At 30.1% G+C, this 23,125-nt stretch overlaps 2 protein-coding genes and 1 pseudogene across 3 annotated transcripts; all 3 read left to right on the plus strand.

Moving 5' to 3' along the window:
* The first annotated feature begins 476 nt into the window (after positions 1-476).
* Positions 477-4,163, plus strand: LOC129890272 (B3 domain-containing protein REM7-like; annotated as a pseudogene).
* Positions 4,164-5,544: 1,381 nt separating this feature from the next.
* LOC129890368 (acetylajmalan esterase-like) lies at positions 5,545-10,144 on the plus strand. 2 transcript variants are annotated; one of them, XM_055965929.1, is made up of 5 exons: positions 5,545-5,962; positions 8,828-9,034; positions 9,142-9,290; positions 9,394-9,667; positions 9,771-10,144. In XM_055965929.1, the coding sequence occupies exons 1-5, from the start codon at positions 5,677-5,679 to the stop codon at positions 9,986-9,988; spliced, it is 1,134 nt and encodes a 377-aa protein (XP_055821904.1). In that variant the 5' UTR covers positions 5,545-5,676; the 3' UTR covers positions 9,989-10,144. The 2 variants fall into 2 exon arrangements, with proteins under 2 accessions (XP_055821904.1, XP_055821905.1); XM_055965930.1 differs by having other exon boundaries at positions 9,794-9,911.
* A 1,135-nt stretch (positions 10,145-11,279) lies between these two features.
* LOC129888902 (probable glycosyltransferase At5g03795) lies at positions 11,280-18,070 on the plus strand. The gene is made up of 3 exons (XM_055963964.1): positions 11,280-11,756; positions 16,204-16,774; positions 17,458-18,070. Exons 1-3 carry the CDS (start codon positions 11,393-11,395, stop codon positions 17,939-17,941), a joined length of 1,419 nt encoding a protein of 472 aa, XP_055819939.1. The 5' UTR covers positions 11,280-11,392; the 3' UTR covers positions 17,942-18,070.
* Positions 18,071-23,125: the final 5,055 nt, after the last annotated feature.

A 23,125-nucleotide genomic window follows, 5' to 3' on the forward strand; every position in this document is an offset into this window, starting at 1 on the left:
ATGATAATGAGTTTTTTTTTAATGGTGCACTAATATCGTTAAAATCCTAAATTAACTTCTAGATATAAGTAGGAGATCAATGTTTAAGCGGGGAAAATAATATTTTGCGGAGAGTAAAATTACATATAATAAATTCTTGTGATTCGACTTTTGTTCAAACTCATGTATTTTTTTTTAGAATACTCTCTCCTTCTTTATTTACTTGTTGAATATTTCTTAATTTAATTTTCTTTTTTATTTGTCAATTCTTTTCTTTATATTATACCTTTAATTTATTAATATTGAATTAATATCTTTAAAAAATATAGCGAATAAATATATTTAAAATTATATCAATTAATAGAGATAAAATGATCGAATCATTATACCAATCATTGTTTAAGAGTTATGCTTTTTCCCTACTAAAAAAACTGTCATGCATTGTTCAAGCTTCACATGAACAAATTATCGCAAAACACAGAGCACTTTTGGCTGCCATGAAAATCCTCCCAAAAAAGCCTCATTTTTTCAAACCCATTCAGCCAGGTTTCAAGAATGGTTTTGTGAGTAATCCTTTCTATTTTCTTTTTCATCTAATTTCCTTTGTTTACTTTATGTTGCATGCAGTAGCGGATTCATGAGTTTCACTAAGTTACTATAGTTATTCTTTGGGGGGAAGTATAGTACTAATTACTATTAGTATTTATTTAATTAGGGCAAGTTTATGTTGTATTTTGCAGAAAATTCCTATAGGTTTCTTGAAGTATCTGAAGGGACATGATCAAATTGAACATGCAATACTAAGAAGAGATGGCAACAAGTGGCCTATGAAGGTGAATGACCGTCGATTCGAAGCGGGTTGGGCTGAATTTGTACAACAATATGATTTGCAATTGGGAGATATATTGATGTTCAAACATGAAGGAAATATGGAATTTGATGTTTCAATAATTGATTCAACCCATTGTGACAGAGAATATGCAGGAAGGAAGAGGAGGCGGCAGAGGTAACATCTTTGTTATCATATGTTGTTTACTATGTTTAGGTAATCGCACCTTGTTGTATTGTTGATGTTTTGATTACTTGCATATATACTCAGCACTACTTTCCTATTCGTTATCAATGTTTTTCTTCAATGGCGTTTTCTTCCCCCATTACTTCTTTGATTTGCTTCACTCGAGCTGAAAGACTTTCAGAAACAGTCTCTACCTACACAGTCAAGACCCCACATTGTGCGATTTCATTGGGTATATTGTTATTGTTATTGTAAAGGTAACATCTTTAGAGTCCATTGATTTATACTTGATGATTATGGCAAGTTAATTCCCTTAAATCTTAGCATAAGCCTCAACTTGTTTATATTAAAAATTACCTGCTCCGTTTCAATTTGTTTGTCTGATTTGGACTTGACATGAAATTCAAGAAAGTAAAAAAAGAGACTTCTGAATCTTGTGGTCGTAAATTAAAAATGGGTAAAATGTACCAAAATATCCTTTAATTTTGTGGCTTTAAACATTATGTCAGGTGTAAAGTTCAAATTAAAATATTGCCAAAAATGGACAGAAGCATTCTTTTTGAAATAGACTAAAAAGGAAAATAAGACACATAAATTAAAATGGAGGGAGTATCAAAAAGGTATTAATTTATAGACATTATTTTTACGCAACCTGTAGTGGAAACTACATAAACCAGATGATGTTTGTTTGGTAAGAAAAGTAATTCCAAATTAGCCAAAAATTGTGTTGGTTATTATTTATTTAAATGTTGCTAATTTTTGTGAGTACAATTGTCATATTTAATTTCTTGAGGATGCAACAGAAAGACCAAGGCCCAGGATCAAGTTGTCAAAAAAGGCTTCTTCCCATGTAAAAGCTGCTACTCATCACAAGTCTTTTGGTCATTCTCATTTTGAATACACTATTAGTAAATATCGCTATTCGAGAAGTTACTTGGTAAGTTTCTTAACTCTTTATTTCTTGCGAACTTTTCAAGTGAATGTGTTACACAATCAAGTCACTTATTAGATAGTTACGAGTAAATCTTTATGATAAGCAATTATTAGTTACTCACATGGTAAAAATTATAATGAATTTGTTAGCTCGTTAAACTAGACTCATATTATAAAAACCTTTACATTGTCAATGTATGTAAATAAAATTCCTTTTGTTGATTTTTCCTTCGTAAAATGGTTATCCACCATGTCAGTACCTTCCACAACAATTCGCATATGCAAATGGTCTCACCAATAAGAAGTGTGATTTGATTATAAGAGATGAAAGACAAAGGTCGTGGAATTTAAAGCTAAGTTCATCTAAAACTCGAACCTATATTGGATGTGGATGGACCAAATTCTTTGCTGATAATTGCTTAAAGAAGGGAGATCACATAATGTTTGAGGTCGTTTCTAATGGAGAGACACCAATATGGAAATTTCAAGTTACTAATCGAGAAGCTCAATTGCAGCAGTTTCAAGGCAAGTTTTCGCATCTAATTAGCCAGCGGCTTATTTTTTTGATGATCTTTTTCATTGTTATATGTGTGTATTATTCTGCGTTGTGTATATAAGGGTTACGTCTTGGATTGAATCTTTTCTCGGTTGTATATTTAGTAAAGTGTTCGTATTTCATGTCACTTGTTTCAATCAATATATTAATTGTTATATATTAAATGAATCTCTCTTTTTAAAGCTTTTTTTTATGAAATACCTTTTTAGTTACTTCTCCTTGTTAGTAGAATAGTGCTTCATGTTCATTGGCTTTAAATCAAAGACTAAAGTCCAGTTTGCTGTATGTATTCACTCAAGAATGCAGCTTGAAAACTGTAAAGGCCGGTTATACTGAAAATTAATATCAAAGTCACTGATCGGGGGGCTGATAGTTAAAATTTTATAATCTGCGTGTTTTAGAATCTAGTCAAGTTAAATTCCAAACCATTAAACTTTATTTTGATATCATATTCTGTTTTTCTTAATAGAGCGTCATCCTCAGTGAGAATTCATATATCAAACTACAATTTGAGTTTGGATTAAGACATAGTAGTAGTAGTTGCTATTCTCTTTTTCTTAGAGCGACATCCTCAGTGAGGATTCATATATCAGACCACAATTTGAGTTTGGATTTAGACATAGTAGTAGTAGTTCTTATTATTCTGTTTTTTTTCTAAATAGAGCGACATACTCAGTGACAATTCATACATCGGACCACAATTTTGAGTTTGGATTAAGGCCTAGTAGTAGTAGTTGTTAATCTCTTTTTCTTAATAGAATGACATCCTCAGTGACGATTCATATATAGTAGTAATTGTTGTTCTCTTTTCTAGATCAATTCCATCCGAAAGGATCTTAAATTTGAAAAAAGAGTTCAAGAAAGGTTCATATTTAGAAAGCATCCCCTGCAGATTTGTCATAGTTTGAAAACTATACAACATCACTAAGGATGTCATTTTGAACACTCCCTAGAAGATTTTGTAACTATTTTCATATAAAAATAATGTTTTGCAGGCAAATATTCTGGAAAGGTTGCAAAGAGAGAGGAACAATGAAGCACGTTGACTATTTAAAATGAAAATTGGTTGATCCAAATGTATGGTGGTGTATAGCTTCAAAACCTATGTACGATGTTTCTGCAAAATCTCCATGTAAGGTAAGTAAATGAGTGAGACTTGGAAGTAATGACTGAATAGCCAGCTTTTGTCCAAGCCTCGATGACTCAGTATGGCTTGGTTGTGGTTGTATAAACTATGTGGATTAGTTGAACGTTGTCTCGTTTCCTATAGGGATAGGCTTGGTGGTAGGTTGGTGCATTGTACATGTTTCCCTGTTTATACTAGTAGTAGTAGCCTCTCTCTTGTAGTTGCCTGTCTTACGATTTGTGTACTCCTCGTTATTTACTGTTATCACATTAGTTGGTTATGGTGATCACTCCTCTTTTGAATGCTGTGTAATGTTTTCCTATTATTTTCTATGTCATCTTTAATTCTGTATTTTTTTAGCTGCTCCGATGTTTGTTACTCGAGCCGAAGGTAAACAGCCTCTACCTCCTAAAGGTAGGAGGTATGATCTGCGTACACTCTTCATCTCCAAACCCAGCTTTTGGGACTACTTTGAGTTTGTTGTTGCTGTTGCTGTTGATGGCCTTTTCTGGGGCCATTCTCTATATATTATCTCCATTTGTTCAATGTACTAAATTTTGTCTTTAAAAGTGGTTGAATGAACTTTTCTTTTTATGGGACAACCAACTAAGCTAGTGGTGAACATAGATGGATTGATTAATGATATGTTCTTGATGCACGATAGGACATATATAGGTGAAATTTCTAGTTTAAAATGACATGTTATTGAAAGTATAGGGGTATTTTCAATCCTTATTCTGGATTAAATATTTCAGTAGTAAATGTCCGTTTGAATTAGCTAATTATAAATAGTTGTCTTCATACATAAACATACAACCCAAACAAATATTTTACATCTCGCATATCCTATAATTATTTAATTACCTTCACTCTAGCCAACATGTATTTACAATGAATTTCAAGAAGCCATCTTTCTTTCAATGTAATTTGTGCACTTTCTTCCGCGAGCTATTGCAGAAAACATAATGTATGGTCACGTATTTACATTTTTATACATAAATGATATATCTCATGTGTGCAACTATATATGAACAATCAATACAACAAAAATAATTTTTAATGACAATAAATATGCACATTAACAAAGAGCACTAAAGTATTTACTGGCATTAATAATTGTCATTAGATTCAATGTCGTTGTAGGTGTTAGTGTCATTAAGAGTTGTAAAATGTAATTGGCTCTAAAAAATTATATTTAGCATCAATTAAGCTAGTGTCGTTAATTAATTGCCACTAAAATTTATTTTTGGTACTGCTAATGTATTTGTTTTGCATAATTATATATAAATAGTTTATCTATACCGTGTAATAATACATATATATATAGAGAGAGAGACTTTTATACAAGAAAATATCATCAATAGAATAACTGACATTTTTTCCATTAGTTAAAGAGAGAAGACAAAATTCAACTGTAATTAGAGATGATTGGAGAATTTGAGGAAGATGGAACCAGATTTACAAAACATTCCACGTTAGCCGGATTACTTTCTTTCTGATTTCTTTTTTCTGATCTCTTTTCCCCTTAATATTAGAGATGATTGGAGAATTTGAGGAAGATGGAACCAGATTTTCACTAATGAAATTTAAAATATGAAATATAAATACAAACACACATCTACTATAAATATATAATTTTAACTATATATAAATAACGTAATTTGAAAATCCGAATAAATCTTTGATTCTATGTTGCTCCGCCCCTAATTAAAAAGAAGCTGATTAAAATAAGGCTAAATGATTAATAATAAACTTTATTTTTTTGATTTTTCATCCGGTGTTCGATACCCATATTATAACTTGACTAAATTCAGATTTGCGTTGGAAAGTCCCACATTGAGGATAAAACGCTCCCTAACAAAGATAACTCCATATTAAGGAAATTTGAATCCAAAACCTCTAATTATGGACTTATCATTCCACAACCACTCTTATTCGAGTTAATAATAAACTAATATAGTTGGGACTTGGGTCAGAATTGGTTAACTAGACTACCAAATGACACTAAAATTATCTCACTAAAAAGCCGCCACTGCGTGTAAGTTTCGGTTGCCATAGTCGGAGGCGATGGCGTTGGCAATAAGAGTAATGCTACTTCTCCTAGTTGTTTTCACGGTGCTTTCACAGAAAATCGATGCTCAACAAGTACAAATACATCGAAAACGAGGATTGATGAAATGCAGATTTGATAAAATTTATCAATTGGGTGATTCAATTTCCGATACCGGTAACTGTATTAGAGAAACACTTTGTGGATCTCATTCTTCCTGTGCAAGATCACCTTATGGAATCGACTTTTTCCATAAACCAACTGGCCGTTGTTCTAATGGCTTGCTCATGATTGATTTCATAGGTATGCAAAGTTGAATCACCAACTACTTAAACCCTTTTGTTAGAAATTAGCTTTAACTTTATTGATAAATTGCTAGTAGCTAACATTTTTATTTTTTGGATAATACTCTGCTAAATAGTAATGGGTTTTGATGTTTAGCTATAGAATTCATTTGTCCTAATTCTTATTTAGTTGTATAATTTATATAAATTTCATAGTGTAAGGAGCAAATTACATCTTATTTCTATCATTTTTTAATTTACAAAAATCCTTTCAAATTTGTGCTTTCCGAATACATAGAAACCATCCGAATACATTAATTCTTATATATTAGACGGGTTGGTTGTTATGTTTGAAAAAAAAATTAAAGATAAAATTAAATGTTAATTTCACAAAGCATACAAAACAAATTGATATCAATCTCTTCCAAATGCAAACAATTCAAATTTCAAATGGTGTTCTCCTTAATTTATCCCAAATCGTAACAAATTTTCTTGTTCATTTTCTTCTTCATCCATTTTTTTCTTTTTAGTCATCAATTATCAATTTTTAATTTTTTTTATAGCTTTTCATCTACAAATTTTTGATAATATGAAAATATACCTTTTCTTTTTTTAATATTATTGAGCAACTGATTGATATTTGTTTTGTGATTTTTGTTGTTAATCTTTTTCTGATACATATGAGTTCATGTCTATTTTCATATTTAAACTTATATATTCATGCCTTTAATTATTTACCTGATACATAATTATTAAAAAATATATAATCTACCATATATCAGTTGTTGTTATGTATCTGCAGTCTTTAATTTTTGTTCATATTTATTCAAATTAGAAGGTTAGGTGTTCGTGCACATCACCCAAAAAATACACTCGATGCATAAATCCTAATGTTCTATAGCTAAAGCACTATGTATCAAATTAATTGATATGTACATGATACATAATATATATATATATATATATATATATATATATATATATATATATATATATATATATTAAAATTCACAGTTTCAAACTTTATTACATGTATCATATACATATCAACTCACAACTGCGTTATGTATCACACACAAAAAAATGTTATTGACAACAATTACATTTATAATGTATCTTTTATAAAATACAATATTTCAAACAAAATAATGCATATAGATAGTAATGTATCATGCACTATTTTTTTGGACATGATACGGAAATTCAAATTTATCATAAATGTATCTGATACATATCGACTACCATACAATAATGTATCTATCTCAAATCTAACATCTTATATGCAATAATTATTTATTTAATTTACCTAGTAGAGATATAATACTTATCAATTTAAACAAGATACATAAATAGTAATGCATCATGATAAAGCTACCCATCTCGAAAACACAATTCAAATTTAATGTATTATAATGTTGAAATGAAGGCATTACACATTAATTTAAGAAACAAAAACAACTAGACACATTAAAAATTCGAATCTATATGTATCATAAAAAAATGAACAACAAAAATAATAAAAAAAAACAATCTAATCTGCTGAAGGCAAAAAAAAAAATCTCAACTTTTCTATCTCTTTTTTTGGGGGGTGGGGGATCTTTTCCACTGTCACTTTAAAGGACCAAGATACACCCTTGTTCGGCTTCGCCTTATCAACTTTCTGATTCGTCATTGATAATGAATCGTGCAATTGTTTGATATGTTTTTAACCCAATCTTCATCATCAGATCAATCATAAACACGATCAATATTAGGTAAGTTTAACTGGGTACTCTCAACGCTAAAAGAAGGAGCATCATCCATATGTATCAAGACTTTAAACATGCAAAATAAAAAAAAACAAAAAAACACAGATGTATGAATTTCAGATAGAGAAGACGAAAAACTACCTATTCAGAAAGTGACAATTGACTGGAGAGAAAATAAATTTGAAATTTAAAATTGTAATGAATAAAGTAACTATTGATTGAGGGAGTAAAAATAGGAGAGATTGGAGGAATGAAAATCGAAAGAAAGAATAAGAAGTGATGTATCCGGATCTTTGGGGTTTTGGAGGAAAAAGAGGGATTTTAAAAATATTTTAGAATGATAAGAAATAATAGAAAATATGATAAATAAGGATGTGTAGTTATGTTATTTTTCCTATTTAGTTTGTAGTGATATATAATTGTATATATAAGTGATAAATGAACGGATTGATCTAAATTTGGACAAATCAAAATGAGTTGAGTTATTAAATGGATGGGTCAATGAATCACTCAAAAATTATTTGGGGCTGAAATATGCAATCCGCTCAACTTTTACTATGTTTTAATTAGTTTATTTGTTCTTTTCTAATTTCTTAATATCTTATAAAATTGTTGTTGTATTATTTATTCTTTTATAATTTTTTTAGTATCTTATATTTTTTTTAATTATAACTATGTATAATATATTAAATAAAATAAATGTCTTTTTCAAAATATTTTAACAAGAGTTCTTATGGATCAATTTGGGCTAGATATTAACCCAAACTTTGATGAGCTGAAATGGTTCATCCATCTTAATTTATGTGATGTTGTTTGACTCGATAAAAAATTTTAGAAAGAAAAAAACACTTTTGAAACTTGCGGTTTAACACAAGCCATAATATTTATGTGGCTATAAATCATCTCATGAAAAGAAAATATGCATTTAAAAGTTAGATTGTTACTACATATAGAAATTTGCCAATTATTTTTAGAATTGTCTAAAAAAAAAATCGTGTCACATAAATTGGAATAGAAAGAGTAATAAATTAACGAGTCAATAATAAGCCCAAACTTAGCATATTGGGTAGGATATGATTCCATGAACTAATTTTATCACCTTTAATTATATGTTTGATTTTGTGTTTTTCATACAGCCCTGGAATCTGGTCTTCCTCTCCTAAATCCTTACAAGGATAAAAGTGCAAACTTTACACATGGTGCAAATTTTGCGGTAGCAGGGGCTACTGCTTTATCAGCCCAATTCCTGGCTGAGAAGAAGATTGTTATGTCCTTCACAAATAGTTCATTAAGTGTTCAACTTGATTGGATGTCTTCTCATTTCAAAACTACCTGCTTCCCTGGTAATTACTAAATTTTTGAAAAAATACTTCCAATTAAGGTATGTGTATACTTTATAAACTGATTGATGGCGAGTTGAATTGATATATTTCTAGTTCTTGCTTGGTAGATTGCCCGGTACAATTGAAGAAGTCTCTTTTCCTAGTTGGACATATAGGAGGAAATGAAATCAATTTTGGTTTATCACAAGGTAAAACTATGGAAGAGTTGCGAAGAATGATTCCGGATATTGTTCAGACCATCATTCATGGTGTTAAAGTGAGTTTAATTTGCTTTTTATCTCCTCTTTCATGATTGTTATTTGTTACTCTTATTTGGCTGAAATTTGTTTCCTAATGATCAATTACTACTTCCTTTTTAGAGAGTCATTGGTTTTGGAGCTACTCGTATTGTAGTTCCAGGTAGCTTTCCAAAAGGTTGTGGTCCAGCTTTCCTAACGCAATTCATGACCAACGACTCCACTGCTTACGATGAATATCATTGCTTGAAGGACTTAAATAATTTGGCGATCTTCTATAATGATCATTTGCAACAAGCCATTGATGAGATGAAGAAAGAATATACAAACATTACACTCATTCATGGTGACTACTACAATGCCTATATATGGCTTCTACAAAATGCCATCACTCTTGGTATGTGCTCAAAGCATTGTTTTGCTTTTTTCTATTTATATGCAAATAAATAGAAAAACGTAGAAAGATATATGGATTTACGAACTTTTTTCTATATTTTCAGGATTTGACAAAAATTCTTTGCAGAAAGCATGTTGTGGAATAGGAGGAGATTATAATTATGACAGAAGTAAAAAATGTGGTGCTCCAGGAATCCCAGTGTGTGATGACCCTAGTACTCACTTCAGTTGGGATGGACTCCATTTGACACAAGCAGCATATAGTTGGTTAGCAAGATGGTTAATTGATGACATGTTGCCCAAATTGAACTGTCATGTTTAACTTCTTGGCAAAGTGGATGAATCAGAAGGGGATATTACTTAAATGACGCGATCAAAATAGGATATCCCATAAATTTTTTACTTGATTCTAGAGTTCTATATCCTCAATTCACACGATAATTATAGATTTGTATAATGTCAAACTAAAGAAAAATAGCCTCAAATAATGTTATTAATTTTTCTTTTTCCCTTATCGGGCCGGTCAATAGGTGGGCTGCGTATCAGTCCCTTATCGGACCGGGCTTACTGGTTGTCCCTTACCGGATCGATCTTACTGATTTTTCTCCAAAAAATAACCGGACTGACTCATTCCATTAAGAGTGGACCGGCTACTAGTCCGTTCTTATCGGTATTAGTCCCTTAGCAGGCCAGCCACCAAATGAACCGGCCCAATTGACAAATTTAAGTTAAATGAACTTTGTCCTCTCAAATCCTCAAAAAGATATATAATATCTAAATAATATTAGGAATTTGTTACTAATCTCATGAAGACCTATATTAAGTGATGATTGTAAAATAAAAAAATAAACAAATGTAATAATTAAGACTAGTGTCTAAAAGATATATAATTAATAATTGAAATTTGAATAACTAAAATTTACACATTAAGTACAAACAAATGAATCCCTAATTTCTTTAATCTTTTTTCATCACCACTTGCTTTAGAATAGTAAGTTGGACTTTTAGGATATATATGTATATTTGATGTGAACAATCAAATAATCCTTTAAATTTATACAAGCATCTTGTGTAGTACCAGTCTTTGGTTACATCACTAGTAGAAATAAAATTTTGTTCTATTAAATATTGAAGATGGAAAAAAAGAATCATTGGAAATAATTCTGTCATCCAAAGTTGAACTTATCTACTATTTATTTTCTATTTTTTAAATTTAAACTCATATTTGGCATCTCGGCAGATAACTCTATTATTTTTATATAGTTGTACATATTCTAAGAATTTATAAGTATCCTCTTTTAAAAAATTCAAGCAGTTCTTATATATATATTAGTACTTCATTTTAAAATAAAAATAGAATTCATTGTATTTGATGAGAATACAATAGATGCAAATTTTAATCATAATTAATTAAGGTAGGAAGCGATCAAGTTGACATTTCCAATTAAGTGAACATGTCATTTGATTTTGCATCACTCCCACTAGAAGATACAAAAATCCAAGAAAAAAAGGGTGTTGAGGGGAGAAATGTAATTTGCTCAAATTTGTGGGCTCATATTACAATTTACAGACAAGAATAGAAAAACCAATCGAATAAAGAAAATCAAAGTATGAATATGTCTTGGTTTAAGACAAATTAAAATATATACGTCTTCCATTCTAATCTATCATCTTTTTCTTAGTTCTCTACACTCCTCCCTCTTCTTCATCAACGTAACCAGAGGGGATGGCTGCTTCGTCGTCTCCATTGAATCGCAGGTTATCAAAAGGTTCATTAATAAAACCAACAATTGTAGCTTTGATAACTTCAACTTTGGTAATATTCTACATATTTTCTACTTCAAGATTAATTCTCCTACATCCTCATCAAACCTGGATTCACAATTTAGATTCTTCTTCTTCATCACCCAAACTAAGATTTTTTGTTGTTGATCATCATAATAAGCCAAAACAAGATGAAGATACTATTACTGATCATCTTTTATTAGCAAACATTAGCAGTTTGCCTTTGCCAGAGCCATTTCCAATTGCTAACGCCCATGATCACGATCATTTAACTAAATCAAAGCTTCAACTTGGTTCTTCAAGAGGTGAGTACTACTTTTACCACTATCTATATTATATATCTCGCCTTAATGATATTCTTAGTTAAATATACTAGCAGTCGGCTTGGCCTAGGCGCGCGCCTGTTAACTTAGGACAATTTTTTCATCATTTCATAAATATTTTAGATACATCAAGACAAGTTTCATAATTGAACTCTACAATATAAATTTTGGATTACTAAACTCATGTTTTATGTATTAAATTTGGACTGAGGGATCAATTTGTTGTTTTTCTTTCTTATGTACCTATTTTCTTTTCTTATTATAAACTGGGGGAGAAAATGCCTATATATATTCATGTTGGACTGGTCTAAGGAAGTGAACGATATTGGAATTAAGATTTGTAGAAAGAAGTGAACGATATTGGAATTAAGATTTGTAGTTAGTCTCTAAATTTTGACACCTGAGTCAGTTGCCAATTCTAACTGATGAAAGGTACAAGCAAATAGCACGTTTTCTATAATCTTATATATTATGTCTCTTCATATCCATTCAGTTTTCTACCCATCATTAGTATTTGGATCTCACATGCATGATAGATGTGGCAGCTTCACTGGAAAATAAATATATACCGACTTATAGATATGGAGAGAGCACGAAATATATCTTCCATATATGCACAACTTTGAGAATATCTCAAATGAGATGGATCTAACTGCAATTTTACTAGCTTTAAGCCAAAATTCAAGTGCTCCTTGTGTTTCATATTATGTGACAATTGACAACCTTTTCATTTTTAGTCTTTTCAGAAGAAAGAATATCATATTATAATTATAAATAATTTAATCTTAAAATTTACTTTTAAATTTTTAATGAGATTATTTATAGCCACACAATTTCTAAGAATTATTATACATCATAGATTCAAAAATTCTTATTTTTTTCTTAAACGTCATACCAAATTAAAATATATCGAATAAAGGATTGTTTTTCCCTTGGATTGTGGGAGGGGCACATAGAGAAAGGCCCGAGTATAAATAGTACATACCTTAAATATTTACACCAAATAAATAAATAATATGTGTTTGTACTTTATACTAATATTTTATCACTTACTATAATTGTTACTCTGTTTATCTTAATTAATGTGACACCATTCAATTAAATAAATAATTTTTCTTAAAAAAAATTATGTTCTAAACTATATCATAAATATTTATGTAGTGGTACTTATAAACCATCTCAAGTAAAATCTAAATTGGAAACGTCTGTTAAAGTGGTATATATTCATAGGTTTATTATTTAGTTGCTATAAATCTCTATGATTTGAAAAAAGTATATCTTTTAATTTCTTTAATTGGTTAGAGAAGAATGAAGACGTAAATTTGAAGTTGGGGGGAGCAGCTAGCAGGCCGTACTTCATCTTATCTGTTATTCGTCTCCTTTAATTTAATATTACTCTCCATCCAATTTTATGTAATATCGTATGATTTGATACGATATTTACAAAAAATTATACTTTAATATAATTTTTAGATATTTATATGACTATAAATTATTTAATTAAAAATCAAAAAAAAAATTAAAATTAAATTATTTTTATTACTGATTAAAAAAAAGTAGCCAAATAAAATATGACGAAGAAAGTCATCAATAGTTAATTATATCATTTTCATACTTGCAACTTTTCTTTCTACTTCAGCTTCAGCAGTGAGTATGACAGGGGGGCGGCTACCTAGACTATTCTCCATCCTTCATATCCACTTGCAACTTTTCTTTCTACTTCAGCTTCACCAGTGAGTATGACCGGGGGGCGGCTACCTAGAATATTCTCCAATAGGGCTGTTCAAAATCGTCCGCTACTGATAATCTATCCGCAAAATTAGCTTATTGGCTTAATGGTATTGGATTATCAGATTAGCGGGTGGGAAATGAATTTAAATTTTATAATTAACGGCTTATTAGTGTGAGGGACGGATTACTCAATTTTATTATTGGGTAAATCATTAATCCGTTAAGAATTTATTATATTTTAATGTATTTTATATGAAATTTTCATAATCTCTTTATTTATATAATTAAAAAAAATCAATGATTTTGAGACAACAAAAATATAGATACAAATTAAAGGGAAATCAAATGAGACGGCAAATTAGAAATTGTTGGTGAGTACAAGTTGCATCATTCTGTGTGGCTTAAAATTTAGCTAATAATACCAATGGGCACGAAAGTTCCTTTCAGCTTCAAATAGAGTAATTTGCACTGCTTTTTCTATTTCTGCTGCTCCACTCTATCACAAAAATATTGACCATAAATTTGTCAATGAATGCGATAACTTGGCAAATATTAATAAGGGAATGGAGAAAGAAAGAAAGGGACAAGCCATGAACATTTTGTGGCTATTGTATTTGACTGAACATGATTTTTTTAAAAAATAAAAGATCAAAATTTGTTAATCCGACTAATTTAAATTTAAATTAGATAGGTCTTCAAAATAGGATAAGATGCTTCTTACTATCACTCAAAGTAATTAAGAATTTAAATTGTATATGAAAATAAAATTAACCGATACACCATCCGATAACCGCCCGATAATTGCTAATCCGATACCGAACCAATCGATATCTTATAAATTGGCTAGCGGATTAGTACTTTTAAAAACCGATAACCGTTAAGTCAAACCGTTAAACATAATAATCCGTTCGATCCGCCCGATAAGCACCCCTATAATCTCCATCCTTCATATCCTTCATTAATATATTAGTTCACCCTTTAGAAAATTATTCTTTTAAGAATATGAGATTCCCTTTATTTCATTTTACGTCCAATCTTCTTTTTTTTTTTTTGGTTATTGTTAATTTCTGTTGTTTTTGTATTTTCGAAAGTTTTTAATATCTATTTTATTCGTGCTAACATGATTATATAGCCATATAAATGTCATAAAGTGTTAACATAACAAGTTTTAGAGCCACATTTACTTAAAACTATAAGTATTCACATCAAATGGAACGGAGTATATCCTTTCATGAGTTGTATACATCGATTTGACTTTTATTAATATCTTTTTTAAAATTTGAATGTAGAAAAAGGGTGTTTCAATTCATTAAAAGTAAAATTTGGCTTTCAAAAAGTATTAACAAGAACGGATTTCGTTCGTCAATTTAAGTTAAATTTGTAGGAATTTCGAGTATTTACTCAGAGTCAGGAAAAGTGAATATCAGATGAGAATTTATGTTATCGCTATTTTAGAATATTTAATGAGTTTATTTCATACTTTTTTCTTACAAAATCTTAAAAATATTACTCCATTGTGAAGTAGTAGTAAAATGGAAAAATTATATATTCTTTATGCCCATTTGGTTAGAAAAGTGGTCCTAATGATCACCCCAAAACTCAGAAATAGCATGTCTCGATCAGAAGGAAATTATAGACAAGTTTTCACCTTGAGCAACTATGCTGATGTGTAATGGTATACTAGTCAGGGCCGACTCTAAATTTTCTTCAATAATGTTGTTGGAGTATAAAATTTAAAACCAAAACACGTGAGAATAGAACTTTTAATTTTATTCCTATTATAACGTAGATCTAATGGGTAATAATTTTTTTTATGATAAATTTTAGAATATTCAAGTCATTAATAGCAATAATATGCTTCATTTTATTCTCAGTTCAATAAAATTATAATTTATATTTTTTTTATCATAATTTTTAGCACTACTTTTATAGTTAAAAGACTATTTATGACATTTTCTCCAATTTTTCACCTAAAACAACTATGCTGATGTGTAATGGTATACTAGTCAGGGCCGACTATAAATTTATTAAAATAATGAATTGGGGTCCTGCGATTTTCCAAAGATGTGTTTTGTATATAGTACTTTTTTAAAATAAAAAACTTGTGCACTATTAAATTTGAAGAGAAACTTTTGAGGAAAAGTAAACAACTTTTTATATTTTAATGTGGAAATGTTAATAATGATTGAGAAATGAAATAATTTTTAAAAAATTGTAATATCCTTTTTTTATTTGGTTAACTATTTTGTTTGCTCACTCGTATCCTAATAACAACTGGCATGGACCCACATTTTCTTTATCTTTTTTATTCCCCCTTCTACTTTTTCCTCTTATTTTTATTAAATATTCTGAAATCTAACCAAACATTCTCTATTCAGTTAAATTAGTGCAGTGTAATATTATTTTGATATTATTATATTGACAATAAATTTTTGAGTCGAATTTTATTATTTTAATAAAAGGGCAGTTCGGTGTACTAAAACTTTCACTATGCGGAGGGTCAAACAGATAAAGATGAATTGGCATCCAAAAGAGATATAAATTTCATGTTTCAAAAAACATTTAGGTCTCTGTAAATTTTAACTTTAGGCCCTCTAACTTGTAGAATTGGTCTATACTATTATATATATTTAGTTAGCAGGTGTTCATCATTATAATACATATGCTATAAAACATACATATTGTTTTTGCCTTTCAGAAAAATTGGTTCAGATCAACAAAGAGATATTTCATGACAAGGATCTGTTCGAGGAAGAATACAAGGAAATGAATAGAAGCTTAAAGATATATGTGTATCCCCACAAGAAGAATGACCCTTTTGCAAATGTGTTATTGGCAGTTGACCATGAACCATCAGGGAACTATGCAAGTGAGAGTTATTTCAAGAAAGCCCTTTATAAAAGTCATTTCATCACAAGCGACCCCAAAGAAGCTGATCTTTTTTATCTTCCATTTTCTATAGCAAGTCTAAGAAATGACAAGAGAGTTGGGGTTGGTGGGATCCAAGATTTTGTGAAAGGATATATAGTTGAGATTAGTGACAAATACCCGTATTGGAATAGGTCAGGAGGGGCTGATCATTTCTATGTTGCTTGTCATTCTGTTGGAAGGTCCGCAATGGAGAAAGCTATTCATGTCAAGTTAAATGTTATTCAAGTCGTTTGCTCTTCAAGTTACTTCCTATCTGGTTATCTTCCTCATAAAGATGCTTCCATTCCTCAAATTTGGCCTAGAAAAGGACTATCCCCTACAAATGCTCCTTCGAAGAGGTGCGTGAATTTCTTTCTAAACAGAATCATGTCCTTCTATATTTAAAAATAAATTTTACGTTTTTCAACTTAATTACTCTTAATGATATATTCAGATAATAGTAATATTTAAAACCATATGTTTAAAGGATATTTTTTATATGTGAAGTTTTTCTTTGTTAACTTCATATGAAATGTGTTAGAAGTCTTTCTTTTTTAGAGCCCGTTTAGATTCGCTTATAAGTTATTTACAAGTTGTTTTCAGCTTTTTTGAGTGTTTGACTGGCCAACTTAAAGTCATTTTGTGCTTAAAATAAGTTTCAATAAATAATTGAGTTTATTTGAATGACTTTATTTTAAGCAGTTTACTTTAAATAAATTCATCCAAACAGCCTCTTAATAACATAGTTACGGAAACACAGTCATAAAATTAAAGAGTTCAGATTTTATACATTAATCAATGTATTTTTTTACACCATCAGATACTCTAAATAATACCGAAAGGTAATTGATTAGTCTTCTTAAAATATGAGATTTAAATTCTTGTAAATAAGATAACTTGTTGGTGTAAAAGATATATGATACTAATGGTGTCTATTCTTTAAACTCAGAATTACCTTATTTTTTCATCTTAATGATTCTCAGAATGTCATTGTGATTCTTTTTAATTTTATTTTAATTTGTTTGGAAACATGAAAGTTCAGGAAAAAGTTAGCTTTTTTCGCGGGAGCAATGAATTCCAGAGTACGTGAAAACCTAGTTGAAACATGGAAAAACGATTCAGAGATCATCGTCCACCGCGGCCGCATGAAAACGCCCTACTCAGAGGCATTATTGAACAGCAAATACTGCATTCACGCTAAAGGTTTTGAGATTAACACTGCCCGAATTGGAGACGCCCTATACTACGGTTGCGTTCCAGTAATATTGGCCGACCATTATGATCTCCCATACGCTGACATTCTCAATTGGGAAAGTTTCTCTGTCCTTGTTTCATCCCTTGATATTCTAAAACTGAAGAAAATTCTTCAAGAAATAGAGTACCATCACTATGTGAAGCTTCAAAACAATGTAATGCAGGTGCAAAAGCATTTTCAGTGGAACTCTTTTTCCAAAGATTTTGATGTTTTTCGTATGGTTATGTATGAGTTGTGGATTCGACGAAGCCATTTGCGACAAAACTACTGACTATATCCTAAACCACTTGTAATTCTAGGAGGAAAAAATCAATAATTTTTCATCTTTTCGACACATACCACGTGATACATCGATATTGTTTAATATTTTATATCTTTCTCAATAAAATATCTTGAGAATTGTTCTAGTGCTATTTATATATGTTCCATTTTTAGCTATAATAACAACTACATTTGAGGCCAGTTGAAAAAGAACATTTAGCTAATGTGAAAAACTTTTTTATGTGCCTCAAATAACGAGCGTCCACACACTAATTTTGGGTCCGATCCACTTTTTAGGAGATAAAAAAAAGGAAAAATTATGCGGATAAGCAAATATATACTAGTTAATTAGCTAACATAACTATAATTTGAATCAATTATGGTTCACGACAAACATTTAGCTGCAATTATAATTTGAGTTTTGTATAATTTGCGTGATTATACAATTGAGTTTTGTATAATTCGCGCGATTTACACAAATACTGTGCGCGAATCAAATTGTATAACGAAATATACAGACACTACAAATTGTATGGCGAATTATACAAATGTTGTGCTTGAATTGTATAGTGAAATATACAAACGTTATACAAAAAATGCAAATTGTATAGCGAATTATACAAGCGTATACATAACTACGAATTGTAATTAGCAAACTATAGCTATGAAGCATAATTAAAGTATTTTTGAGTGGCTATATGCGAAAATTTCCCAAAAATAAAATTCTACACACAATTAGTGTTAGTTATGTGAAACGCATAATCTGTAATCACTACTAAAAAAAATTAAATTTAGCAACGGACAAATATTGTACCTAAACATATAAACCGTCGCTATTGTTTGCTATGAGTGAAAAAGCGACAGATCAATAACAAAGTTCATGGCTAAATTTTATTTTTACTAATATAATAACCGTATCAGGAACAAGAATAGTGTATTTGATAACAACAAAGGAAGTTTAACATAATTTGTATTGAAGAATTGCTTCAAATCGAATTACGTTTCACTTGAAAACAAAGTCAAATTTGTCAGGAATTAGATGTCATACTATTTTCTATTAATGATATTATTAAAGCTTTTGAGAAAAGGAATTCACTGATCAATAGAAGAAAGTCTGTTCAGCGTCTTTTTAAAGAAGAGAAGAAGAGCTTATTGTTTTGTAACATCCAACAAATTTTAATCTAACATATGAACGATTTTTCATATGCGTATAGATCCAAACCTAACAATTTTTAATTATATATAGGTGTTAAAGTTAATTCATTAGTGTGAAAAAAGGTTTGCAGATGAATTAAGGTCATACAAATTTTCTAGCACAAACAACAACAACAACCCAGTGAAATCTCACAACGTGGGGTCTGAGGAGGGTAGAGTGTACGCATACCTTACTCCTACCAAGGTAGGACGGCTGTTTCCGAGAGACCCTCGGCTCAAAAAAATGCATAAAAAGGGGGGGGGTCAGATAAGGTTAAGAAATTCAAAGCGCTATAGGAAAATAAATAACGAAAGCATCACAGATAATATAGAGTAATCAAAAGTACATAAAGTAATAAATAGTAACAAAAATAGCAGAAATGAGAGCACAAGGAATTGTAATGTGCTAATGCGCCGACGAATAGGGAAGTTCAAAGTTGAGTTGAAAACTTCTTTACCGATTGAGTTTCAATATAAGTTTCTATGTGGATCAAATTTAAATGAAGAGTTCGATGTCTCATTACCCACCAAATTAAAATTCTTTGAGTCTTCTTTCCAATGCCACAACCACTCATCAATCCGAGATCAAAGTTAAAAGTTATGGTCATTTTAATTTTGATTGACGTTCTCAAAAAGAGAGCCAGACGAGTTGAAAAAGGAGATTATCTACTATTTGTTCAATTCATACCAACAAGCACATTGCAAAAATAACAAATATAAAATGGGGGAGTTGATTTATTTAAGATAACAATGTAACAAAAGAGTTGATTTCTTAAGATTGAAAAGGACTAGGGGTGTGCATTCGATGGGGGTATTAACTTGAAAGTGTTAACTAACTAAATTAGAATCAGTCACAACATGGGTAGCATTTGACTTAATTGTATTCAAAGTTCTCTCGGCAACGAATATGTTTGTCTTGGATTCTTCTGAATCCCAAAACCTTGCCATACAAACCACCAAAAATATTAGCTTGAGTGAGCATAGACTATTTTTAGAACAAGTCCTTAGAGGAGAATTTAATAGGATTTAGACTATCTCTAGTTCTAATCCTTTTATTAAATCGCAAGTCCTCACTATTGAAACCTTACCCAACTTTACTTTTCTTTCACAAGCAAAAGTAAAATTAGAGAGTTCAATTAACGTTTGCAACCATCAATTTAGATTAAAGCTTCATTTTCAAGAATGAATCTATGTCATTGATAGGAATAGTATTCCTACATTTTAAACTCATATTGAGCTATGATTCTATTAAAAGGCTGGAAATACATGGTGAAAGTCTATAGTTATGAATATGTTTAAGATATATGAATGCGATGCAAATGAGTGTGTGTGTGTGTATATATATATATATATAATTGTTATCGTAGTTATAACACAGAGTTTGAAGACCCCTTTCCGTGGGCACTGTGAGCTGGTCCTATGAATGTTTTTATTATGAAGTATTTTTGAATATATTTTTTATGTTTTTATGTTAGTAAGGCCAAAGAATTTAGAACTATTTGTGATCATCGACACGATAAGTTAATAATACAAGTCCAATTGTATAATTGTCCAAACGTGCAAAGGAACCACCTTATGGGCATGATATAAATGTATATATGAAAATCCTTAAAATGTTAGTGGATTATTTAGAAATAAAATTATATATGCTCTTGTTCAAGCTATACACTAAGACGGCAATCTTAGAGTCAACTTGCGTATGTGCTATATTTTTTAGATATTCAATATGAGATCGGTTGACTCAGCAAGTGATAATGATTATAACTTTATGTTACACTATCAATTGGATAATATCAGTGGGTCTATACAATAATAGTTGCAGCTATAGTTTAGTACACCATCACAAACATGTATAGTGGGTAGATGTTTATTCAGTTACTACACCATCGATATGTCCATCTCGACTAGGCAAGGTTATCATTATGAATGGATTATCATACAGTTCACCATTAGAGAAATATGATTTGTATATGTGTTTACTTGATTGTATTTTTTATATCCCTTACCTTTTCAAAGTAACTTATAGCTACTATCATATACCACCAATTCACTTGAAAATCTATTATGGAAACCAAGACAGAGAAGCACCAAATGAAACACGGAGGAAACTATGTCAAAGCGATGAGCTCAATGTGTAGAATAATTTTGTGAAGCACTTAAGCTCTAATTATCAAATCCTAAGGAGTATTTGATTTAAGGAGAACTTAGAATCTCTTTTTTAGTCTTGGGATGAAGTTTATTTTTGAGATAATATGGTTTTTAATATGAAAATATCAATATATATCCATTCCACCGACTTGGGCCCACCTTGACATGCATGTTGTGCAGTATTTATGAAAATGTGAATATCTCTCTATTATGAAGTTGTATTGGCGAACGGTTTAATTGGGTGGAATGAAACTCATAGACTTTTATTTTGATAAGTAATCGTCTCTTTAAATCATCATATATTGGGAGATATGGTCATCCCAAGTCATAACACATACTAGACCACTTCAAATACTTTCTCAAAATAAAACTTTCAAATGAAATATATTTTAACAAGCTCCCTTTGGCCTAAAACTCTTACTTTAATTCTTAATCACCTCTACATATCCATTTCATGATATGATCACCCATTTGGAAGCTTATTCTCCTGAAAAATCATCAAAGAACAACATAAGGCAAAAACAAATATAATTTTTGATACATATTGTCATGCCTTGAGTCTATATCCGAGGTGTGGCCGGCACTTGAAAACTTTTCGTAGTCCTAAGAGAACCCTTGTCCTGGATAGCTACTCAGCAAAAGACTCAACTCAATTACAATAGTTTAACAGTGATGGGCATGCAAAAGAATATAAATATTACTTCTCATAAATAATTCTCAAATACTCTGAATATAAAGAATTATTTAAACATAATCTCTGAGACACAGAAGCAACTTTATACTCTATCTATGAAGTCTCTAAGTACTAAGATAAGTACTGGGATACACCCACTTCTATCTCAAAAAGGACTAATAAATAATGACTGAATAAAACTAAAAGGAGTTCCTCTGAAATCAAGGAGGTCTCATCAAAACCTGGATGAGTGTGTTCATCAATGATGCTCCTCTTGATGATCTCTAACACCTGTATTTGTATCATAAAATTATGCAGTGTCGAAAGACGTCAGTGCATGATATGTATTGTATATAAAATAGCTGAAAGAAAATATACTCACCGAATACTCAACTGAAATGAATATTGAAAATATATGACTAGTAAGTAGCATGCAAGTTTAATGAGAACTTCACAACTTTACAATAAAATAAGATGAATAATGCAACTCAAAATAATATAGAATTTTCTTTTTGCGGGAATTTTCTCTTGTTATGCCTCAAAATTTAATATAGGTTAAATTTAGCACAATTTATCAACTCTAAAAGGATTAATTATTTTATATAGTCGTCATCTAATTTATTAAAGAAAATAAAAAACCTATTTGATGTATGATATGTATGACTCACATTTCAATCTGCGAAAAATCAGTTTAGATTCTAGATAAGTGTTTACATTATTCCGAAGGAAAGGTATTAGGCATCCTTCAAAATCCACAAAATGTGGTACCCGAATAGACTTAATTTATCAAAGAGGAAAGGGATAAAATTATTATTTGCAAATATAACACACACATATATATAAATAAATATGTACTAAAATTGTATAAAAATATATGTACAGAAGAGTATGTATCAAGTAAATAATATATATTATTGTCAACTATGTGTATGAAAATATTGTCTAAAAATGTAAATTAACTGATTAAATAGTTAAATCAATTAAATTTCTTTATGTAAGTATTTATGGCCTAAGTTTTGCCTAACGTCATATTATACACAATAGTCAATTAAAAATATTATTCGAACCTAATTCGAATAGCTTTCTCGGGGAGAAACTCTGGGTACTTGTGAAGACACTTAATAGAAGTGTTAGTAAAGGATAAATAGGAATAATAATAAATAGGAATAATAATAATAA

Source organism: Solanum dulcamara, chromosome 5 (assembly GCF_947179165.1).
Source record: "Solanum dulcamara chromosome 5, daSolDulc1.2, whole genome shotgun sequence".
NCBI lineage: Eukaryota > Viridiplantae > Streptophyta > Magnoliopsida > Solanales > Solanaceae > Solanum > Solanum dulcamara.